Genomic DNA, 22,151 nt, shown 5'->3' with positions numbered 1-22,151 from the left:
AAAATTCTAGCACCAGACCTCCTGTGTAACTCTAAACTGGTGAACAATAACGGCTTATAATCATTGCCTATGGAGATTTTCAAAAGCTAATGCTATCCCATTGAACAGTACATGTAAATAAAGGTATATGTAAGCGCTGTATTGCTCCCTCTTCCATGTCCCAATTTGTAAAGCAATCCCTAAATAGCAGCTGTGAAAACTCTGTGTAAATACCAAATTGTTACAGTTTGATTAACATTACAGCCCAGTAGTTTTACTGATTTTATATTATCTGAAAAGTATCTGACACAAGTTGTATTCCCCAATGAACTAACAAGTTTGAACCTTTTCTATTGAAGGTGAAAGCACCTTTTAAAGGGAATGTCAGGATAAAGTCATTAGAGCTGTCTCTGCTACAAGAGAAGTATGGCTAAAACTTTTCTGACTTTTCTGAGTCTGCGTCAGCACAGGAGTGCTGACGCAGAATCAGCTGGAGGTGAACTAAAACCCGCTGTCAGCTGACGTCACAGTGCTGCTTCAGGCAATAATGTTGGGATTTACCCAGATACCTGATCGGAAGCTGCCTCAGCCTCTCAACATGTGGCTGATGTCCTAAACCAGCCACTCCCACCCTCTCCCTAGCCTGGTGTTCCAGTGAACACTGCTGGGGCAGAGTGGCGAGTGGTGACTGATCGCTCAGTTCTCAGTGTTAGAGTCAGCGGGGGACAGCTTCAGCATCACAGCCATGCTGCAGCATAGAGGTGAGTATGTAAGCTTGTTTTTTTTTAACCCCACACTTCTCCTTTAACTTCTTATATCAAGTTGCAAATGCTGGGGCTTTCGTTTTAACTTACAGAGAACCCACAGATTGCAGATGCAGTGCATAGTTCACTTTAATACCAGCCCATGCAACAGCCTATACTTGCCTTCCATTTGCTCCGGCACTATTGGGAGTGAAAAGAAATACTCAATGCATTTAGGTATAGGCTTAGGAATGAAGGTCATTTAAGTACAAGCGGGGACTGGTTTAAAACAGAGCCTGTTTCTTTATTCCACATAAGCAAAGCACGGGTTTACAGACCTGGAACAGATACGTAGCCATTGAAGTCAGATTCCCCAATCTCCAAAGCTGTTTGGGGTCAGTAAAGCAGGGATGAGAATAACAACATATAGCTTACATTTTTGAAAACATACCTTCAGTGACAGCTTTCATATTTTTCAGGTATATACAGTCTAATGAGACTGCCAAACGTAAGGTCAGAGAACCCAAACTCTTTTAGTAATGATATTGGTTTTACGACAGCTCAACATAAAACAGACAACGCGTTTCAGGAGCCCAACAGACTCCCCCTTGTTCAAGGCTCCAGTTTTGTAAGTAGTAGTAAACAAAGATGAACAATAACAGGGAAAAAATATCATTAAGAGTTACAGGACATCTTAAATCAGTGTAACAGCAAAATACAACATGGTGGCTTTTTTACATTACCCTGTTATGAACCAATTGCATAACAAAATTAATTTGGATTCTCAAACCTTGTGTTGTGTGCTCCCATGAGACTGCATATACATGGATTCTCAGTTCCCTGCCTAAGGGGCATCCCATTTTTTATGGAGAGAGCAGCCCCTCCAGAGCCACCATGCCCTGTTATAATCTAACTGATCCACTGAAATGTCATATCCAACTTACATATTTGTTTATCTGACGTTTTCTCTTTAAGACAGTCCATATTTCATAGTAAATTCACAATTCTGCAAATGTGTATTACTGTTGACTTTAAGGATTTTCAAGCATGCATAGAAAAAATCCTTATGGACTGCAAATGAGCAACAGGGCACAGATCAAAGTATTTCTGTAGAGGAGCTTATTTTCTTCAATTATATGGGATGGATATATATAAGAGGATTTAAAACTTAAGAGGATTCATGCTCCGCTGTGCTGTTCACCACTACCACACATTCACTGAAGCCATTGTCTTCTGAAAAATTCTTTTTGTTTCCATTCATTTGCATCTTGTAAAAAATGAACACTTCCATAGTTAGTTACATAGTAGGCAAGGTTGAAAAAAGACACAAGTTCATCAAGTCCAACCTATGTGTGTGATTATATGTCAGTATTACATATAACTATCGATGCCCCCCTCTGAGACCACCGCTTGTGGAAGGGAATTTCACATCCTTGCCGCTCTTACAGTAAAGAACCCTCTATGTAGTTTAAGGTTAAATCTCTTTTTTTTTCTAATTTTAATGAGTGTCCAGGTGTCTTGTTAAACTCCCTTCCGCAAAAAAGTTTTATCCCTATTGTGGGGTCACCAGTATGGTATTTATAAATTGAAATCATATCCCCTTTCAAGCGTCTCTTCTCCAGAGAGAATAAGTTCAGTGCTCGCAACCTTTCTTCATAACTAATGTCCTCCAGACCCTTTATTAGCTTTGTTGCCCTTCTTTGTACTTGCTCCATTTCCAGTACATCCTTCCTGAGGACTGGTGCCTAGAACTGGACAGCATACTCCAGGTGCGGCCGGACCAGAGTCTTGTAGAGTGGGAAAATTATCGCTTTACCCCTGGAGTTAATCCCTTTTTTAATGCATGCCAATATACTGTTTGTGCTTTTATATGCTTTGTTAACAGCAGCTTGGCATTGCATGCGATTGCTGAGCCCATCATCAACTAGGACCCCCAAGTCCTTTTCCATCTTAGATTCCCCCAGAGGTTCTCCCCGCAATGTATAGATCGCATTCATATTTTTGCCACCCAAATGCATTATTTTACATTTTTCTACATTAAACCTCATTTGCCATGTAGTTGCCCACCCCATTAATTTGTTCCGATCTTCTTGCAAGGTTTCGACATCCTTCAGAGAAGTTATTGCCCTGCTTAGCTTAGTATCATCCGCAAATACAGAGATTGAACTGTTTACCCCATCCTCCAGGTCGTTTATGAACAAATTAAATAGGATTGGTCCCAGCACTGAACCCTGTGGGACCCCACTACCCACCCCTGACCATTCCGAGTATTCCCCATTTATCTCCACTCTCTGAACTCGCCCTTGTAGCCAGTTTTCAATCCATGTACTCAACCTATGGTCCAAGCCAACGGACCTTATTTGGTACAGTAAACGTTTATAGGGAACTGTGTCAAATGCTTTTGCAAAATCCAGATACACCACATCTACGGGCCTTCCTTTATCTAGATGGCAACTCACCTCCTGGCAAGAACGATTCTTCATGAATCCATGCTGATTACTGCTATCGGTACCGTTTTCATTACTAAAATCTTGTATTTAGTCCCTTATCCCCTCCAAGAGCTTACATACTATTGATGTTAGGCTAATTGGTCTGTAATTCCCAGGGATGTGTTTTGGGCCTTTTTAAATATTGGTGCTTCATTGGCATTTCTCCAGTCCGCTGGTACCATTCCAGTAAGTACCCTAGGGTGCAAGCCATCCGGTCCCGGTGATTTATTAATGCTGTTTCCCAAGTCTAATTCTGTTCTCTGTTAGCCATGAGGGTGCTTCTTGTGATATGTCACAAGGATAAACACTGCAGTTTTGGTTACTGAGCCCCCAATTCCCTCATTAAGACTGAGGAGAAGAATAAACTCCACACCTTCACCATCTCCCCATCCTTTGTAACCAAATGTCCTTCCTCATTCTTTATGGGGCCAATATGGTCTGTCCTCCCTTTTTTACTGTTTACATACTTAAAGATTTTCTTGGGATTTTGTTTGCTCTCCTCCGCTATGTGTCTTTCGTTTTCTTTCATAGCCGACTTAATTGCACCCTTACATTTCTTGTTGCATTCTTTATAAAGTTTAAATGCTGATGATGATCCCTCAACCTTGTATTTTTTGTAGGCCTTCTTTTTTGCTTTTATATGCATTTTTACACTGGCGTTAAGCCATCCACGACTATTGTTCGCTCTTTTAAATGTATTACCCAATAGGATACACTGGCTAATGCCCTTATTTAATATGCTCTTAAAGCGAACCCATCTCTCCTCCGTGTTCTTTGTTCCTAAGATTTTATCCCAATCTATATCTTCTAGCAAGGTTTGTAGTTTAGGGAAGTTGGCTCTTTTGAAATTCAGTGTCTTTGTATTTCCCTTATGTTTCCTATTTGTGCGATTTATACTGAAGCCAATTGACCTTTTATCGCTGTTTCCTAAATTGCCCCGTATTTCCACATCTGTGATCAGGTCTGTATTGTTGGTAATCAGTAGATCTAGTAATGCTTTATTTTTAGTTGGTGCGTCTACCATCTGACCCATAAAAATTGTCCTGCAAGACATTTAGCAACTAGCTAGCCTTAGACTAATGTGTGGTTCCCTCCGCCCAGTCTATGTCTGGATAATTAAAATCCCCATTATGATAACACTTCCCATCCTTGCTGCTAATCCAAATTGTGATAGGAGGTCCGCCTCCTCCTCCTTACTCAGGTTAGGGGGCCAATAGCATACTCCCAGTATTATTTCCTCCTTAGCTTCATCCCTTTGGAGCTCTACCCATAAGTATTCCCTCTCCTCCCTAGCTCCCTTAGTGATGTCATCTGTCACATTCACTTGTACATTATTCTTGATATACAGGCATACCCCTCCCCTTTTTTACCCTCTCTCTCCCTACGATAAAGGGTATACCCTTGAATGGTTGCCAGCCAATCATGAGAGCTGTTGAACCAAGTCTCTGAAATTCCCACAAAATCCAAATCCGCCTCGTACAACAGTATCTCTAGTTCACCCATCTTGTCTGCCAGGCTCCTGGCATTGGTGAACATGCCACGTAGTTTAGATCGGTCGCATACTATCCTCTTATTGGGTGTTCCGAGATTGCAACTAGGACTTGTTACTATACTTACCTTGGGTTTATGTGCTTTAGTCAACCTACCACTAATGGCCCCAATACTACGCTCTGGACTAGGTTCCGTGCTGACTATCTCTACCTCTGGGCCCTCCCCCCACCGTCGCCTAGTTTAAAAACCCCTCTAAGTTATTGACCATCTTTACTCCCAGCACATCTGCACCCTCCTCATTTAGGTGCAGTCTGTTCCTTCTATAGTAGTGGTGACCGACTGAGAAATTGGCCCAGTCCTCCAGGAACCCAAACCCCTCCTTACTACACCAACTCCTCAGCCACTTGTTTATTTCCCTAATCTCCCTCTGCTTTTCTGGTGTGGCTCAATGTACAGGTAGTGTTTCTAAGAATACTGCCTTGGAGGTCCTTTTCCTCAATTTAGCTCCCAAGTCCCTAAAATCGTTCCTTAGGACACTCCATCTGCCTCTGACTTTGTCATTGGTGCCAACGTGCACTATGACAGCCGGGTCTTCCCCAGCCCCTCCCAGTAATCTGTCCACCAGATCCATGATGTGCCGAACCCGAGCGCCCGGTAGACAGCATACAGTTCGGCGCTTCAGGTCTTTGTCACAGATTGCCCTCTCTGTCCTTCTAAGAATTGAGTCCCCTACCACCAGTAACAGTCTACCCTTTCCCTTCGCTCCCCACCCCCCCTTTTCACTGGAGGAGTCCTTCCCCCAGCAGCTAGGAGAGTCCCTCAGCTCCAGCAGTGCTGGTCCCTGACCGGTTTCACCAATGTCACTCAATGGAGCGTACTTATTGGGATGTTCCTACCCTGGATCGGCCTCCCTGGTACTTCCCCATCTATCCTTCCTGACTGTCAACCATCTACTCTTTTCTGGTGCCTGCACCTCTTTGTTTCCACCCGTCTCCGTGCTGGCCCCTGCTTGCACCTGACGGGTACGTTCCTGGCTCTCCTTTAGTATGGAGGGTCTTGACAGTGCTGACAATTGCTTCCCTAGATTCAGAACCTGGGCTTTCAGGGAAACAATGTGCTTACATTTTGCACAGCAGTATCAGATAATCAAGGAACGCATACACGCCCCAAAATGTACACCAAGTCACATCTCCACACCCGCTGGGCATTGTGCCTACCAATTTAATGAGGATTAGGATTATACCCTGTCCAAACTACCTAACAACTAGCTTCCTGACACTACTACTCAACAAGACAATACACAGGTACTTTCAGACCCACATGCACCAGCAGACCCACGTGCACTCGCAGACCCACGTGCACTCGCAGACCCACGTGCACTCGCAGACCACGTGCACTCACAGACAACGTGCACTCGCAGACCACATGCACTCGCAGTCTACGTGCACTCGCAGACCACATGCACTTGCAGCCTACATGCACTTGCAGCCTACATGCACTCACAATACACAGGTACATACAATACACAGGTACTAACGAGTCACACAGTACTCAGACAACACTCAGGTACTCACACTACACAGGTACTTTGAACCCTGTTATAACTTCCTGTTTTCAATAATATATAAAAAGGCCAATATTCATGTCTGAGCTGGCTCTGGTCTGTACCCAAGGATGCTGTAACATCAAGGCTGTAATTAAAATACATCACCCTTCAGTTGTCCTTGTTTAGCCCTTAATATTTTATTAGGTACAAGTGAATACCTTTATAGTCTTGTGCCATCCTCCCTTCTACCCCAGTTATATCAATATAATAGTCACATAAAACGTAGATTGGCTCCAAGCTCTGATTCTGTGCAACATTGATTATTGATCCTTGTGCTCACCAGGTAGCCGCTATCCATGCATTATTGAGCAGCAGACCATTCATTTGAGTGTTGCATTATTCCAATATCACACAAGATAAGTCAAAGCAACTGTTATAGTTAGAAAAATTTAGGTATGCCGTGTATGTGACGTAGTCTTGCTCTTACATTTTTTTTCGTAGGAAAACCATACTGATGAAACGAAAATCCAACATTGAGTTCACATCCGACAAAAATTTTATAGTCTGCTCATCCAGCTTTTGTCTGACGAAAAAGTGAAATCAGCTGTCGAAAGCACTGTACTAACGGTAAGATTTGCGGACGATCGGCCGTCATAACACAATTGACATCTGAAAATCAAAGCGTGTGTGCGGGCATTTGAAATCTGGCCTGTTAGTGGGTCCTGAGGGCAGGAGTTGAGGACCACTGCTCTAGAAGCTGGAAATCGCTGCAATAGGCACTACTACAGTGATTACTACTACCCTGTTTCCCCGAAAATAAGACCTAGCGTGATTGTCGGCGATGGCTGCAATATAAGCCCTACCCCCCAAATAAGCCCTAGTTAAAGTCCTTGTAGGTCTTATTTTCAGGGTAGGGCTTATTTTCAGGGAAACAGGGTAGGGCTTATTTGGGGGGTAGGGCTTATGTTGCAGCCATCACCGACCATCATGCCAGGTCTTATTTTCGGGGAAACAGGGTAGCTTCCAGGTCCCACTCACTTAGCATGGGTGCCATTCAATTAAATCTTTGCATTTTATCTGCACTTATCTGCAATAAAAATCTTCACTTTATTGTGATTTATACAATTTGTATCACAATTGCACTTTATATTACTATATGTTTGCACAATGATTTATGGCACAGTTTTTGAGATATATAATATTTAAATTACAGTATACAGGATTTTTTCATCTGGATATTTTTGAGGTTAGCACTGCTCTGTTTAGAAATGTAGGTATTATTATGTGTGAGGGTGCACTTTTCTGAGCAGCAGCTGGGCACATAGGTTTAATGTTTTCTTAGTTATTGGCGGATGCTGTAGCGCGGGTTTTCAATTACACTATTTTAAACTATTTTACAACACAGTTTTCATACCTGTGGGATGCCTGCAGAAGCTGGAAATTACTGTAGTAGGAACCACTACTACAATTCTCATCATTAGCTTCTGGATCCCATGTCAAGCAGCTTTTCTGCTGCTTACTGTACACAGGAGGTCACTCGCTCAGCATGGGAATCATTCAGAGAACACTTTTCCTTTTCTCAATAAATGCAAAATGTTCTCTGGTTGGACAAGGTGGAGATAGTCACATCACTGCCCTGCCTCTCCATCTCATCCAATCAGAGGACTCTTTGACTGAATGACACCCATGCCACTTTAGTAGCGGTGCCTATTGCAGTGATTTCCAGCTTCCACAGGGATCCCACAGGCATGGAGTATACATTCTTACATTGGTCCAAGCCTAATCAATGTATCTTTGTAAAACTTGCCACACCTAAACTGCAACTATTAGCAGTTTCATTTTATATCATCTGGCAGGGTTAAAACTAATTTCTAGCTACTCATCATAACAAAGGAACTGGAGCCAGCTTTTTGGGAAAAGACAATAAAATATGATTTGTAATTGCACATTGAGCAATTAAGTAACTTTCTTTAACCCTTTCATGACTAAGCCTATTTTTGAAATTTGGTGTTTACAAGTTAAAATCCGTATTTTTTGCTAGAAAATGACTTAGAACCCCCAAACATTATATATATTTTTTTAGCAGAGAATCTAGAGAATAAAATGGCGATTGTTGCAATATTTTTTATCACACGGTATTTGTGCATCGGTGTTTTAAACGCAAATTTTTGGAAAAGTGACACTTTCATGAATTTTAAAAAATCCAAACAGTAAAGTTACCCCAATTTTTTTGTATAATGTGAAAGATGATGTTACGCCGAGTAAATAGATACCAAACATGTCACCCTTTATAATTGCACACACTCGTGGAATGGCGACGAACTACGGTACCTTTGAATTTCCATAGGCGACGCTTTAAAAAATTTTTACGGTTACCAGGTTTGAGCTACAGAGGAGGTCTAGGGCTAGAATTATTGCTCTCGCTCTGACGATCACGGCGATACCTCACATGTGTGGTTTGAACACCGTTTACATATGCCGGGCGCGACTTCCGTATGCGTTTTCTTCGCTGCGCGAGCTCGCGGGGACAGGGGCACTTAAAAAAAATTTTTTTTTTTATTTATTTTATTTATTTTTTGTACTTTATAAATTGTGTTTAAATTTTTTTTTTTTTTTTTTTTTTACTTTTATTGCTGTCACAAGCAATGTAAACATCCCTTGTGACAGTAATAGGTGGTGACAGGTACTCTTTATGGAGGGATCGGGGGTCTAAAAGACCCCCGATCCCTCCTTTACACTTCAAAGTATTCAGATCGCCGAAAACGGCGATTCTGATACTGTGTACTTTTTTAAATTCGGCGCCATTGGCAGCCGAGTAAACGGGAAGTGACGTCGCTTCCCGCGTTTACAACAAGAAGGGCTGGAACGAAGCCGCTCGCAGCTTCGTTCCAGCCCGCCCCCAGCCGCCGAAGGCAGCCCGAACGGACACCGGGCCTCCCGATCGCACGGGAGGCCCGGAAACAGCGGCGGGAGGCGGTGGGGGGGGGGGATGTCCCCCTCCCGCTCCTCAGGTATAACAGCCGAGCGGCTTTAGCCGCATCGGTTGTTATACACGGGTAGCCGATCGCCCGCTGTAACAACGGTATAACCCCGGAAAGCCGAGTACGCATATCTGCGTTCGGTCGGCGGGAAGGGGATTTATATAAGAGTCTTTTGGATTTGCATTACAAGTAATTGTAATATATAAACAGCCAACAAACAACAGAAACAGAACTTCCTGTGCATCCAGGAACTTCGTGCATACATGACACTTTTAAAAGACCAAATTAATACAAATACCCATGTGGATTAAGGCTCCATTCACACTAACGCGTTTTTTGATGCATTTTGCAGAAATGCACGGGAATTTTTAACATGGGTTCCTATGGAACATGTTCACATCAATGCATTTTTGTACCTCTGCGTTTTTGGAAAGGGTCAGGGACTTTTTTCATGCAAAATGCAGCGTTTTGCATGTAATAGAATTCAATGGACCAGCATCAAAAACGCAAGTACATCGTTTTTACAGCGTTTTTGCTGCATTTTTTGACGGCGTTTGTGTTTTTGGCGTTTTTTTTTAAACAGTCTAAAAAAAACTGTAAAAAAAAAAAACACAAAACGCAAAACGCTGCAAAAACTCTGTAAAAACACTGCTCAAAAACGCGGCAAGCACCACAAAAAAACACTGCAGAAACGTTTAAAAGCAACATGCATAGATGTGAATCGAGCCTCTAGCCCCGGTTCACACAGGGGCGACTTGTCAGGCGACTTAGCCGCCTGACAAGTCGCGTCCGTTCTGTCCTATGGAACCGTTCTAATAGGAGCTACGCAAGTTGCTCCGTTTAGAAAAAGGTTCCCTGTACTACTTTTGGGGCGACTTCAGGTAACTTGCATTGACTTCTATACAGAAGTTGTTTTGCAAGTCGCTGCTGAAGTTGTGTGCAGGTCGCCTCTGTGAGTCGGTCTGCAAGTCGTGTTGCCCCTGTGTGGACCGGCAAGTAAGGCCTGATTCACACTTATGCAGGTTGCAGTTTGCATATTGTAGGTGCATTTTGAGTTTTTCAATACATGCTTTTCATCCATTGAAGTCTATGGAAACAAAAACCAGAAAAAAGGGCCCTTTCCATAAAATGCACAGATTGTGAACTACATCCACAGGAAACCATGTTAAATGGACTGTAGTGTGTTTCTGCAAAACTGAAAAAAATGCTGGTGTGAACCAGGCCTAAAGGAAAAGCTTTATAGTCACAGAACCGCAGAGAGGAGATTTATTGGACCAATTATGGACACATATACATATAAAGGTAATGCATGGTTCACAGAAGTGATCCAAAAGAATGCTTGTGAATTGGTTCCTATCTTGTGTAATATAATAGACAATTAGGTGGAGTTAATGATATTTGGATGATATTGGCTCTTCTCACACATTCAGTACAGCAAGTTGGGATGGCGGGGGGGGGGGGGGGGGGGGGGTGAGCTAATGGACGCTGCAGCCACTTTAACCTAATTCCCCAACAGGGACAGATTTATACTTTCTGTCCAAACTGTCATGTGCAGCCCCTTCCTACCCCGGGTCTCTGGTTTGCTTTAGTATAATACTAACAAGTCAGAGACAAAACCGCACAAGGCAAGCCAAGGTTGGTCACAGAGAGGATGAAAGTAAAGTAGATATAGTAGAAATAGTGTGCCCACCTCTGAGTCAGTACACCTGAACCGATGACTAGAATTGTAGGGCAAACTATCATCCTATTTCTGAAAAAAAGAAAAAGTGGTGTCAGCGCCTAATGGTACACATACAGTAGCTGCTAGCAATTAGTGTAGATATACAATGATATCCACAGATATACAAGACTATTATGATCCATGCACTTGGATACATTCTGAAGAGGGTCCTGTGATTCGGATAGGGGGGATAAGTGTGAACTAATGACTACAAACCCCTGATGACCTTGATTTTATCATATGCGATTTTTGCTGTTCTATTGATTAGACAGCAACTATATCTGGTGAGTGCGTTTTTTTCTGACATTGGTGGACGTCGCACTGGGTGATTGAAGCACTAGAGGAGGGAGATCACCTGAATCACATCACTTGATACTTCTTTATAAGAATTATTCTATGCTTGATTATTTTGAATATTTTCAATGTTGGACTCATTGTCAAAACACTTTGGGTGTTTTGGGTTTTTTAATATTGTGCTGAGTGCTGTAATTTTTCTTTGTTATTGTTATCACCCTATTCTACTAGCAGCCATGCTCCAGGTATATAGACAGTGGGTGAACTGTGCAGGTGCAGCAACAATGAGGATCTGGCCTGATGATACTAGCAGGAAGGCAGCAGACTGGACCCCTTTATTATACATGGGAAAGTTTTTACTTACAGTCAACATCATGTGTTCCCCCTAGCAGCTCTATATTGGCCGTGCTTATATTCTGATCACTAATTTCATCCCAATAGGATTAATGATTATCACAAAGGTTTTGATGGGTGGTACTGCTGGGGTTGTCATTCTTCTTGCCACGACAGTGAAGTAAAGCATTGCATCTGTAGAATGTGTACACCCCCATCTGGCTGCCTTTGCAGCATAAAGCGGTTGTAGACCGCTGGACTTTTTTTTAAACCCTGCAAGGTAAAGGCATATTGTGCTAGTATGCATCTCATGCTAGCACATTATGTTAAACTTACTTGCTTCCGGGTTCACCGACTCTGGCTCTGATTATGGCACAGGGCTCAGAAGGAACGGCACGTTTGGCCATTCCTTCAGAGCGCATGCACCAGTGACGTCACTTGCTGCATGTTGTGTAAATATCTCCTAGACCAGGGATATGCAATTAGCGGACCTCCAGCTGTTGCAGAACTACAAGTCCCATGAGGCATAGCAAGACTCTGACAGCCACAAGCATGACACCCAGAGGCATGATGGGACTTGTAGTTTTGCAACAGATGGAGGTCCGCTAATTGCATATCCCTGTCCTAGACCATGGGTGCCCAACCTGTGGCCCTCCAGCTGTTGCGGAACTACAAGTCCCATCATGCCTCTGCCTTTGGGAGTCTTGCTTGTAACTGTTAGCGGATTGCAATGCCTCATGGGATTTGTAGTTCCACAACAGCTGAAGGGCCACAGGTTGTGCACCCATGTCCTAAATGGTGCACGTTTAGGAGATATTTACACTACCTATAGGTAAGCCTTATTGTGTGGAACTCTAACTGGGCTAAAGATACTGGGGAGGTACAAATGTTTTTACCCCCCCCCCCCCCCCCACACACACACACACACACCAACTGCAAGTGTAAAGTAAAGCCTTTATTTATTAAGCCTAAATTTATCACAGTCAGCATTTAGTGTTAAATGTGGTAAATTACACTGTCCTGATGTATTGAATAATTCTCCAAGTTACATTCACAAAATCCAATAGAATTATAGTTAGAAAATGATGTTTATGGCTTTGCAACTCTCTTTGGACTGGTTAAATGTTTAAAAGCCATAAAAAAGAAAGAGCTCAATTATCCCATGTAACACATTCAGTACATTCAGTTATTGATGAAATTGCTTCAAATATTCACAAGAGTGCTTACAGAAAGAGCTCTAACGAAGAAGGCTTGAAACGCGTTAGCTATTTTACAATATTGAGACAGAGAGGAAGGTTGCACAAGGAGTCCTATAGGTGATCATCTGTATTCTGGAGTCCTGAGGTGATCCTTACAAGGATCGATGCTGCATTTTATATGCTCTTTCTTAAAGTACCTTTGTGAACATTCAAAGTCATTTTATAAAGTTTAATAAACATGTTGCACAAGGTTGGTACACACTCTTTGTTTTATAGTTTGGCCTAGATTAGGTAGCCTATTGCAGAAATACCAATCTGGGGACTCCGTCACACCATCCAGACAAATAATGGCCTCAAAATTTTGCAATTTCTTCTCCACCACCTACCAATTTCAGGTTCTCCGTTTTTATACTTTTTCTGCTGCAATAATGATTCTAAATAAAATTTACATTAAAGTGAAATGTTGAAATTAATTGGCCATTCATTGCATGACTGTAATGATTTTCATGCAGCGATAAAAACAAAGACTTACTTGGCACGGTTTCTTTCTTATGATTCCGCCAGCTGTCTCCCTGTCTTTTGCTGAGTTGCACTTGGACTGAAGCTATGCTGGGATAAGCAGTGTTACCAAAAATAAACAATTTTCCCAAAAGAAAAAAAAAAATCAATAATCATCATTCTACAGCAAAAAACAATGACATTGTAAATAATTTCTACATGGGTTTCACAAGTGCCTCGTGGAAAAGGGTATTTTATTTCTGTTGTTTATACAGAATCTTTTAGCTGAGGAGGTTTTGATTGTTACGTTAACTATTTTTTTTTCTTTGGACACTGGGGCCAAGTGGGGCGGTAGGCTGGTCCTTTTCAACATGCTCCGTCCTTTTTCTATCAGGCCTATTCTCTACATACCTACCTTGTTTGGCTCCTTTGGGTAGCTTTCCATTGTCCTTGCTGACCTATAGTGAATGTGTTCTACGTTGGCTCATTTATTTGTATATCATTTTCTGTATGGTTGCGTGCTTGGTATTCTGTACTGAACGCTGCCAACATCCAGTCCGGGGTCGATCTTTCATGTTTCTTTCATTTGGTCATTATTGTTTATTTTTTTTTCATGTTTTTTTTCATTATTTTATTTACCCCCCCCCCCCCCCCCGACACCCCATGATTGTGCTTCTTTTACTGTACTTCTATTTTTGTTGATGTCCATTACTGTACATTTTCATTCTTTGTATTTTGTGTTTTTCCTATAGTAAACTCAGATTGAACATTTACTATTCAATGAAGCAGAACCAAATCTGCACCATGTCCCTGAGTATTTGTTAAAATTAAGGCAGATTTACCTCTAGAGTGTCCTCCACCAGTGATTCCCCCTCCCCCCCCCCCCATTTCGCCCAAGGATCAAGAGCATAGAGTTACCACGGTATGGTTTGGAACTAATTACAGGTAGCTCGTATAAAGAATTGCTTTATGTTTTTGTACACAAACCTAGGCAAGTCAGGCTGAGTGGTGAAGTGAAGTTGGGGAAAATACATAGCTTACCTTTCGTAAAAACCACATCACGCCACATATGCTCTTTTATAGATGTCAACCAAGGCCGTGCCCACTCTCACATCCAGAGTTTACCTACTGGTTAGTAATGCCCCCCATTACATTCATACAGCGATATACATTTTTACATGACATTTATACAGCGATCAGAGCTAAAAATAGCCACTGATTACTGGACAAATGTCACTGGCAGGGAAGGGGTTAACACTAGGGGGCAATCAAGGGGTTAAGTGTAGGGAGGTGTTTCTAATGGGGCGTCCACACTGGCGGACTCTCTGATCGGACTGGTCCGACGGACTTTCCAATGGCCTTTTGACAGACTTCCGATGGACTTTTTTTACGAACGGACTTGTCTACACACGACCGGACTACGGACGGACTTGCCTACACACAACCCGACTTTCCCGACGGAGTTACGACTGACTTTCCGAATGAACGGACTTGCCCACACACGAACAAGTCCGTTCATTTTGAACGTGACTCGGGTACGACGGGACTAGAAAAGGAAGTCAATCTTGCTGCTTTTATCAGCAAGATTGACACCTTGTGAGCCCCGTCGCGGGGCATACCAGGCCCTTAGGTTTGGTGTGGATGTTAAGGGGAACCCCCTACACCAAAAAAACAGCATAAGGGTCCCCCCAAAATCCATACCAAACCCTTATCCGAGCATGCAGCCTGGCCGGTCAGGAAAGGGGGTGGGGACGAACGAGCACCCCCCACCCTCCTGAACTGTACCAGGCCGCATGCTCAACATGGGCCCTGCGGCCCCCTCACCCCAAAGCACCTTGTCCCCATGTTGATGAGGACAAGGGCCTCTTCCCGACAACCCTGACCGTTGGTTGTCGAGGTCTGCGGACAGGGGGGCTTATCGGAATCCGGGAGCTCCCTTTAATAACGGGGCCCCCAGATCCCGGCCCCCCACCCTATGTGAATGAGTATGGGGTACATCGTACCCCTACCCATTCACCTAGGGAAAAAGTGTCAATAAAAAAAAACACACTACACAGGTTTTTAAAGTAATTTATTAGACAGCTCCAGGGGTCTTCTTCCGACTTCAGGGGTCTTCTTCCAACTTCGCCGCTCTCTCCGGCCTCTTCTCCCGGTGTCCGGTTCTTCTCCCGCTCTCCGGCCTCTTCTCCCAGTGTTCGACCTCTTCTCCCAGTGTCCAGTTCTTCTGCCGGCTCCTCCACTATCTTCTGCCGCTCTTTTGCTAGCGGTGGCCCGGACTTCTGCGTCGTCTTCTTCCCTCTTCTCTTCCAATGTTGACACAATGCTCTCTCCCGCTGTAATGCTGTGTGAGCGCTCCGCAATGACTTATATAGGCGGTGACCCCGCCCCCTTATGACGTCACAGTCCCAGGGCATGGTGGGATTGTGACATCATAAGGGGCGTGGTCATTGGGTGATGCCCCGGGACTGTGATGTCATAAGGGGCGGGGTCACTGCCTATATAAGTCATTGTGGTTTATATTTTAGTAAATATAAACTGCTAAATACCCTTTCTCATCAGCAGTATATAGCCGTCTTATGACTTCTATCAGTGTCTGGTTAATGCTTGTAGGAGGAGTTTTTATTCTCCTATGACTGTCAACCTCCCAAAAAAACTCTCTAGGAATACACACCAAACTGAGCATGTGCAGAGTGCCTTCTAGGGCTCTGTACTATCAGAAATCGATTGGGGACAGTCAAAGAAGAAGAGGTTTAGAGAAGACAGGATCAAACAGCCTTTTTACTCAATGTGGAAGATTAACCCCTTAAAAGTTAACTCCACTACACAGAATGTGAACTGACTACCCACCAGAAACATAATTTCCTGCTTATGTGAATGGCTCACTGATTTTCCCAGAAGTCTGCACTAAGATAAAAGTCAGATATCAGGCATCCCCTGAAACAAAAATGTTATTTTTGGTGAGATACTCCCAATAGCAAATCACATCTAAAGGGATGCAGACCCTGCAGCTTTACAAATGAGTGCTCTGCAGGTGCAGCAGCTGACTGATAATTATGAAACCACTCCCATTAGATTCACTTACAACATGGACCCAGACAAATGCACAGTGATTTCTTCAGAATCTGCAACACAGTTTTTTAAAATGCCTGCAATTTACATAGATCAACCAGAGGGTAATGTTTTTTTTCTCAACAAAAGTGGAGTTACTCTTTAAGCCTCATACACACTACTATTTTTTTGGGGTCGAACGAACAAAAAACTGACAGCTCAGGTCGGAGTCGTGGTACTAACAATCTGATGTTAGTACAGCGATCTCCCCTGCTGTGCTATTGTGTTCTGACTGGGGGACACCCCCCTTCCTGCCAGAACACTCCAGTCAGCGCTCTCAGCCATTGGCTGAGAGCGCTGAGAGCGAGCCAGTCGGCAGACCTTTTCCGATCACAACCCTTCGAAGCTGGCCGCCCATACACACAGGCCAAATGTCGACCGGTTTGTATTGACCCAGCTGATGCCACCTGACATTTGGCCCGGCTTTAGGTTCCACAGTGAGTATAACAAGCATGCTTTACTGCATATACTGTACAGTCTGATTTTACTGCTGTGGGTTTAGTAACACCTTAAGTTTAACCGCTTGCTGACTGTATACTGTAGATATGCGGCAACAAGGCAGTTCTCCTGTGCAGAATCATGTACCTAGTATGTAATCCTGCACTTCTGGGTCTGGGGCGTGCGTGCGCTCCGTCAACGGCCCACTCCCGCTTTGATTCAGCTGATTGGCTGGTACGTGCGCAGTTTAGGAGATATTTACTGTACATGCAGCCAATGATGCCGCCCGTGCCGTTTCTTCAGAGCCCTGTGCCGTGACCGGCGGCTCCGGCCAGACACACAGCCGGAGTCCGCGGACCCGGAAGAAATACAGGCACCACCTCCAGCGGTGACAACGATGGCTTAGTTTGCAGGTAAGTTTCACATAATGTGCTAGTATACCTTATGCCACGTACACACGAGCGGAATGTCCGACAGAAAAAGTCAGACGGAAGCTTTTCATCATCTATTCCGATCGTGTGTATGCCTCATCGGACTTTTTTTTTCCGAAAATTCTGACGGCCCTAGCAATGGAACATGTTCTAAATATTTCCGACGGAACCAATTCCTATCTGGAAAACCGCTCGTCTGTATGCTGTTCCGACAGGCCAAAAACAACGCATGCTCTGAAGCAAGTACAAGACGGAAGCTATTGGCTACTGGCTATTGAACTTCCTTTTTCTAGTCCCGCCGTACGTGTTTTATGTCACTGCGTTCTTGACGGTCGGACTTTGGTGTGACCGTGTGTAGGCAAGACCGCTTGAGCGGAATTCCGTTGGAGTTCCGTCGGAGAAACCTTTGGAGTTTATTCCGACGGCAAAACCGGTCGTGTGTACAGGACATTATGCCTTTACTTTGCAGGTCAGGAAACAAAAAAAAGAGGCAGCGTTTACTTCCTCTTTAAATAAACTGCTAAAAATCATGTGAAAACGGAGAGTTTATTGCCCTTTTAATTTGCAACTTAAGGATAACATTGTTTAACACATCGTGTAAAATGTAACAATAACATGTTACAATTCTTTTATCTGTATAACTTTGTAACACAATTGTTACTTATTCACTGTGTTCCATTTTTTACTTATTGTTACTTATTCACTGTGTTCCATTTTTTACTTATTATTACTTATTCACTGTGTTACATTTCTATGCAAATCTAGCAAACTAAATAACCGAATACAACGAATGCAATCCCATCCCTGGCTGACATTTCTGTTTAATGTGATTTACAGTTTTAATAACATTACCTTTCCCCAGAGTAACTTGCACATTGTGAGTAATCCTCCTCTCTCAGGACTCTATTGATCCCCCTTTCTACTGGATTACAGGGGATCATTAGGAGTAAATGGCTGGTAATCTGTGGTCTGGGCACAGCCCATTGTCCTGACAGTGTAACAGCCTGTCAGCACCACGTGACCCAGGAGTGCTCTTGAAGGGAGCAGGAAGGTAACAAATGGGTTAAGTCTTTCTGTATTTCTATTGGCTGTGGAAGGTAGGCTGCCCAGAATACGCTGTATGCAACGATCATCAAGGGGGAGACGCAGACCTAATTCAAGTTAATATGTCCAAAACGTGGTTGCTCCGGGTTGTAAAGGCTGGCACCTTGGAGCTACCGCTACGTGCTGTGCCTGGCACCAGGGGGGCAGAAGTACCCTGCATTGACAATGGCTGCTGGACATACAAAGGGACACCCCAGCTGGTAAGAGATGGAGAGACTGCTGCAGCTACTTAGCAAGCCCAGCATGATTCTACTTACATCCAGGAAGATCGACCTTCATATCAATCCACAGATCTCATGCAGGATCTACCCTTGAAGATCTGAAGATCTATGCCTTGCATTGCAGGATCTGCTGTCACCTCTGTCACCTACAATGATCCTCTTGTATTTCGGGACCTTGCAGCCTCTGCTGCTCCTTTGCCTCTTGGAATGGAGTACCTTGACTGTTGATGGGGTAAGGCTCCCTTGTGGTCCTCAAGGAAGGCTAGCATCTTCTGGGTTGAAGCCTTCAAATGCAGGATCTGCTCGACTTCAGCGTTTCAGGAGAGGAACTACCTCGGTTAACATAACCAGGCAAGTAAGCCAGCAAAGCTTATTGCCCAATGAGTCTGTGTGCCCATATAAAGTCTTCAGCGAGGGCAGAGCTACCTACAAACGTTTGTGTTTCAGGACCACGGTTAGAGACTTCCTCTGTGACCAAAGAAGCTGCCATTTGTACAGTTCTGGAAGGTCTTTGTTGGCCAATGTGTTGAGGAATAGCAGTGTCCTCTTACAATGGCAGCAACCAGCTCTCCATAAATCTGACCTGAAAGGCTTTTTCATCAACTGCTCATGGAATGGCACTTATACTCGTTTCCAGTGTGACAGTGTTCAGCTTGGCATCAACTGCAGGGACTACCTCCTTACCAATGTCCATGATAATGTCAAGTACAGGATATGCCTGCAGACTCTCTACACTAACAGGACGTCTATAGAGGAGTGTGTGGACTTTGTGGTGGAGCCAGTGGGGATGCAGGATATTGTCATTGCTATGACAGCAGTTGGGGGTTCCATATGTGTGATGCTGGTCATCATTTGCCTCTTAGTGGCCTACATTACAGAGAATCTTATGTACCCCACGTTCTTGCACCCTTCTTCTAAAAGAGGGCCATGACTCACCAGTCTATTTTCTCCTTGGTTGTGTAATATTTGATAGGTTAGCCACATTTCTTTAAATGAGCTGTTTTTAGGGTGGATATAGACATACCTACCCTTTCACGAAGAGATCTACCAAAGTTCAGGTAATTTCTTACCACAAAAACCCTTATCCACTTCACCCACCAATATACAGTGTATACAGGGATTGTTCTCCTTTGTCTGTAGGGAATTACCTTGTCAACCAAAGGCTTTCTAATGTGTTGGAAGAAAATGAATACTTCTAATGCTTACAACAGCCTTTCTCAACCTTTCTAACATGGCAGAACCCTTAAAATAACTTTCCCATCTCAGGGTAAACCTGATACTAATTATTATATCTACAGCTCAATGTACTTTAGTGTGATAATTAGTTGGAAAGATGCTGATTGCGTTTGTGGTCATTAGGAAGAATGCCCCTTAAATATAGCTAAAAGGGTAATTGTTGTCAGTGAATTCTTATCTGAAAGACATAAATTGGTCAAGCAACCCCTGGCAACCTCTAGAGGAACCCTATTTGAGAAAAGCTGGGTTAAAAGAACTAGCTCATGTTCTGCTTGTAACACTTACTTGTCAGCTGATGTTGGCATGACTTGGCCAACAACAGGCAATGGTCTGGTCACTGAGAGATCTGACAGTTGTTGAAGCACTTGCTGCACACCTGCAACTTTTAAACCTATCTTGGGGCATTGTATATTGGCACACATGCAGTTAAATGACCATTCCTTTTTCTGTAGGGGAAAAGGACTTATTTTTCAATAGTTAAAACATTTCCAAACACGATATCAAGTACTTTTGATACTCTTGCAAGCTTTCCGCTGCTTACATCATAACCCCTTTAACATTAGTAATCCTGGTTGCATGGCTTGCAGCATTTGCACTGGCTATGGCTGCCAGTAATAATGCAAGCAGATAAGAAATGTGTTTTTTTGCCAAACAACACTCCTTTGGGTGTAGAGAGAACCGTATGGCCTGTGATTCTATTTCCGTTGAAAAGCCAAGAATTGCATCATCTACTTCTTGCCTTTAGTTCAACTGGGAGTGCTGAGACTAGTTCCTCCCAGCAGGTAAAATGCCATTGTCTTATTAAGTTAGACAGTGTAAAGGGTAGTGGTGATGTGAAATGTACAGTATGTCATAGAAACCATTCAGAATTCTCATTTTACTTGTCTGACTAGGTAACATTAAGCTGATTGGTTGAAAGGAGTTAGTGCACTCAGCTTATCATCACTGTACTTTGTATTACCTTAAAGTCTAATTCTTCTTGACCATCTTTGTTTAGATTTTAAAGTGGTTGTAAACCTGACATGAAATATGAACATGAAGCATATTCCTCTGTAGTGTGTACTTGTCTCAACTAAGAGCACTAAGTGTCATTTCTGTCTGCTGCTTACTTCCTCTGCTATGAGCATGAGTCAGTCCTGACAAGTTTTCCTACAACCAAGAGAAAAAATGTGACAGAGTGACAGAGGGACCTTCAGCACACAGACTGTGGTTGACAGCCTCAACTCTGTTACTGTGTGCTGTGTGAAGTAGGTGTGTCCCTTCCCTCCAATCAGCTCTCAGAGCTCTCCTTACTGAGCTCTGCAGTGTGTACTTTTAGCCAGCTCAGACAAGCTTTATAAATTCTGGACTGGCTGTAGTGAAGAAAAGACTGCAGATAAACAGGTACATCTTATGTAGAATTATTTGTTTAATCAATCTCTGTATCACCTGAGGCCTGTCACTTCACTAGGTATATGTTAGGGTTCACAACCACTTTAATTCTCTGGAAATCCACATTAGGTTGTCTCATTAATTTGATCTTCATTTAAGGTGTCCATACACAGTACAACAAGGTTCTTTTGGTAATTGGTGTTTTCTGATTTTATATTTCACCAATATATTATGCAAAGCTTTAAAGAGAATACAGAGCCATTCACATCAATCATTGCTCACTATTGAAGGTCCCCATAACATTCATAGAATTAAATAGTATTTTTTAAGGGGATGATTAAAATGGAGGACCCAAAACTGCAAAGCAAGTGGGCTACCCATGTAGTCACCATGCCCACTACATATAAACTAGCCAAAGGCACATCTACATGTGCACTGTCTTTAAAACTTTCCCTATGAGCAGTGCAAGCACATGTATGAGCAAAACAAATACATGAATGAGCAGTACAAACACATGTCTGCATAATTCAGTAATAAAGAAATGGACCAAAGAAATGTGGAGATGAGACATTTGAACCTGTTAGCATAGACGTTATCACTATTTAGTTTTTACATTTGAACTCCAGGCAGACTCACAAATTAATGCAGCCTTGTATTAGTTCATACAGCATTACGTTTCTTTTTTTTTTTTCTCAAATGCAAGCAGTACCTGAATTTGACCTTCTATCTACTTCCTGCAGTGCCTCTACAGCAGAGCTCAGACAGAGAGAAGCAGCACAGATGGGAAATCAGTTGCATTGCAGTGCTCATGCTCTAATAAGCAATGTGCTGATAGGAGGAAGGCAGAGTGACACAGAGATGTGCTCATCAGTCTTCTGCTTTTTCATTCAATGTACAGTCACACGCCAAGGGAGGGACAAGACCTGTAAGTGTCACAGAATTGCAAGCCAGACAGGGTTGTAGAGCTGT

The 22,151-nt window shown here is 43.2% G+C and overlaps 1 protein-coding gene across 1 annotated transcript; it reads left to right on the top strand.

Moving 5' to 3' along the window:
• The first annotated feature begins 18,272 nt into the window (after positions 1-18,272).
• Positions 18,273-21,872, top strand: FNDC10 (fibronectin type III domain containing 10). The gene has a single exon (XM_073602896.1). The coding sequence runs from the start codon at positions 18,727-18,729 to the stop codon at positions 19,504-19,506; it is 780 nt and encodes a 259-aa protein (XP_073458997.1). The 5' UTR covers positions 18,273-18,726; the 3' UTR covers positions 19,507-21,872.
• The last annotated feature ends 279 nt before the right edge of the window (positions 21,873-22,151 follow it).

Source organism: Aquarana catesbeiana, linkage group LG10 (genome assembly GCF_042186555.1).
Source record: "Aquarana catesbeiana isolate 2022-GZ linkage group LG10, ASM4218655v1, whole genome shotgun sequence".
Classification (NCBI taxonomy): domain Eukaryota; kingdom Metazoa; phylum Chordata; class Amphibia; order Anura; family Ranidae; genus Aquarana; species Aquarana catesbeiana.
Note: the sequence above shows the minus strand (reverse complement) of the source record. Positions and strands in the feature narration are given on the sequence as shown.

Excerpts from the sequence above, each read along its gene's own strand:
- FNDC10 (XM_073602896.1), top strand. The coding sequence starts at position 18,727 with ATGATCCTCTTGTATTTCGGGACCTTGCAGCCTCTGCTGCTCCTTTGC.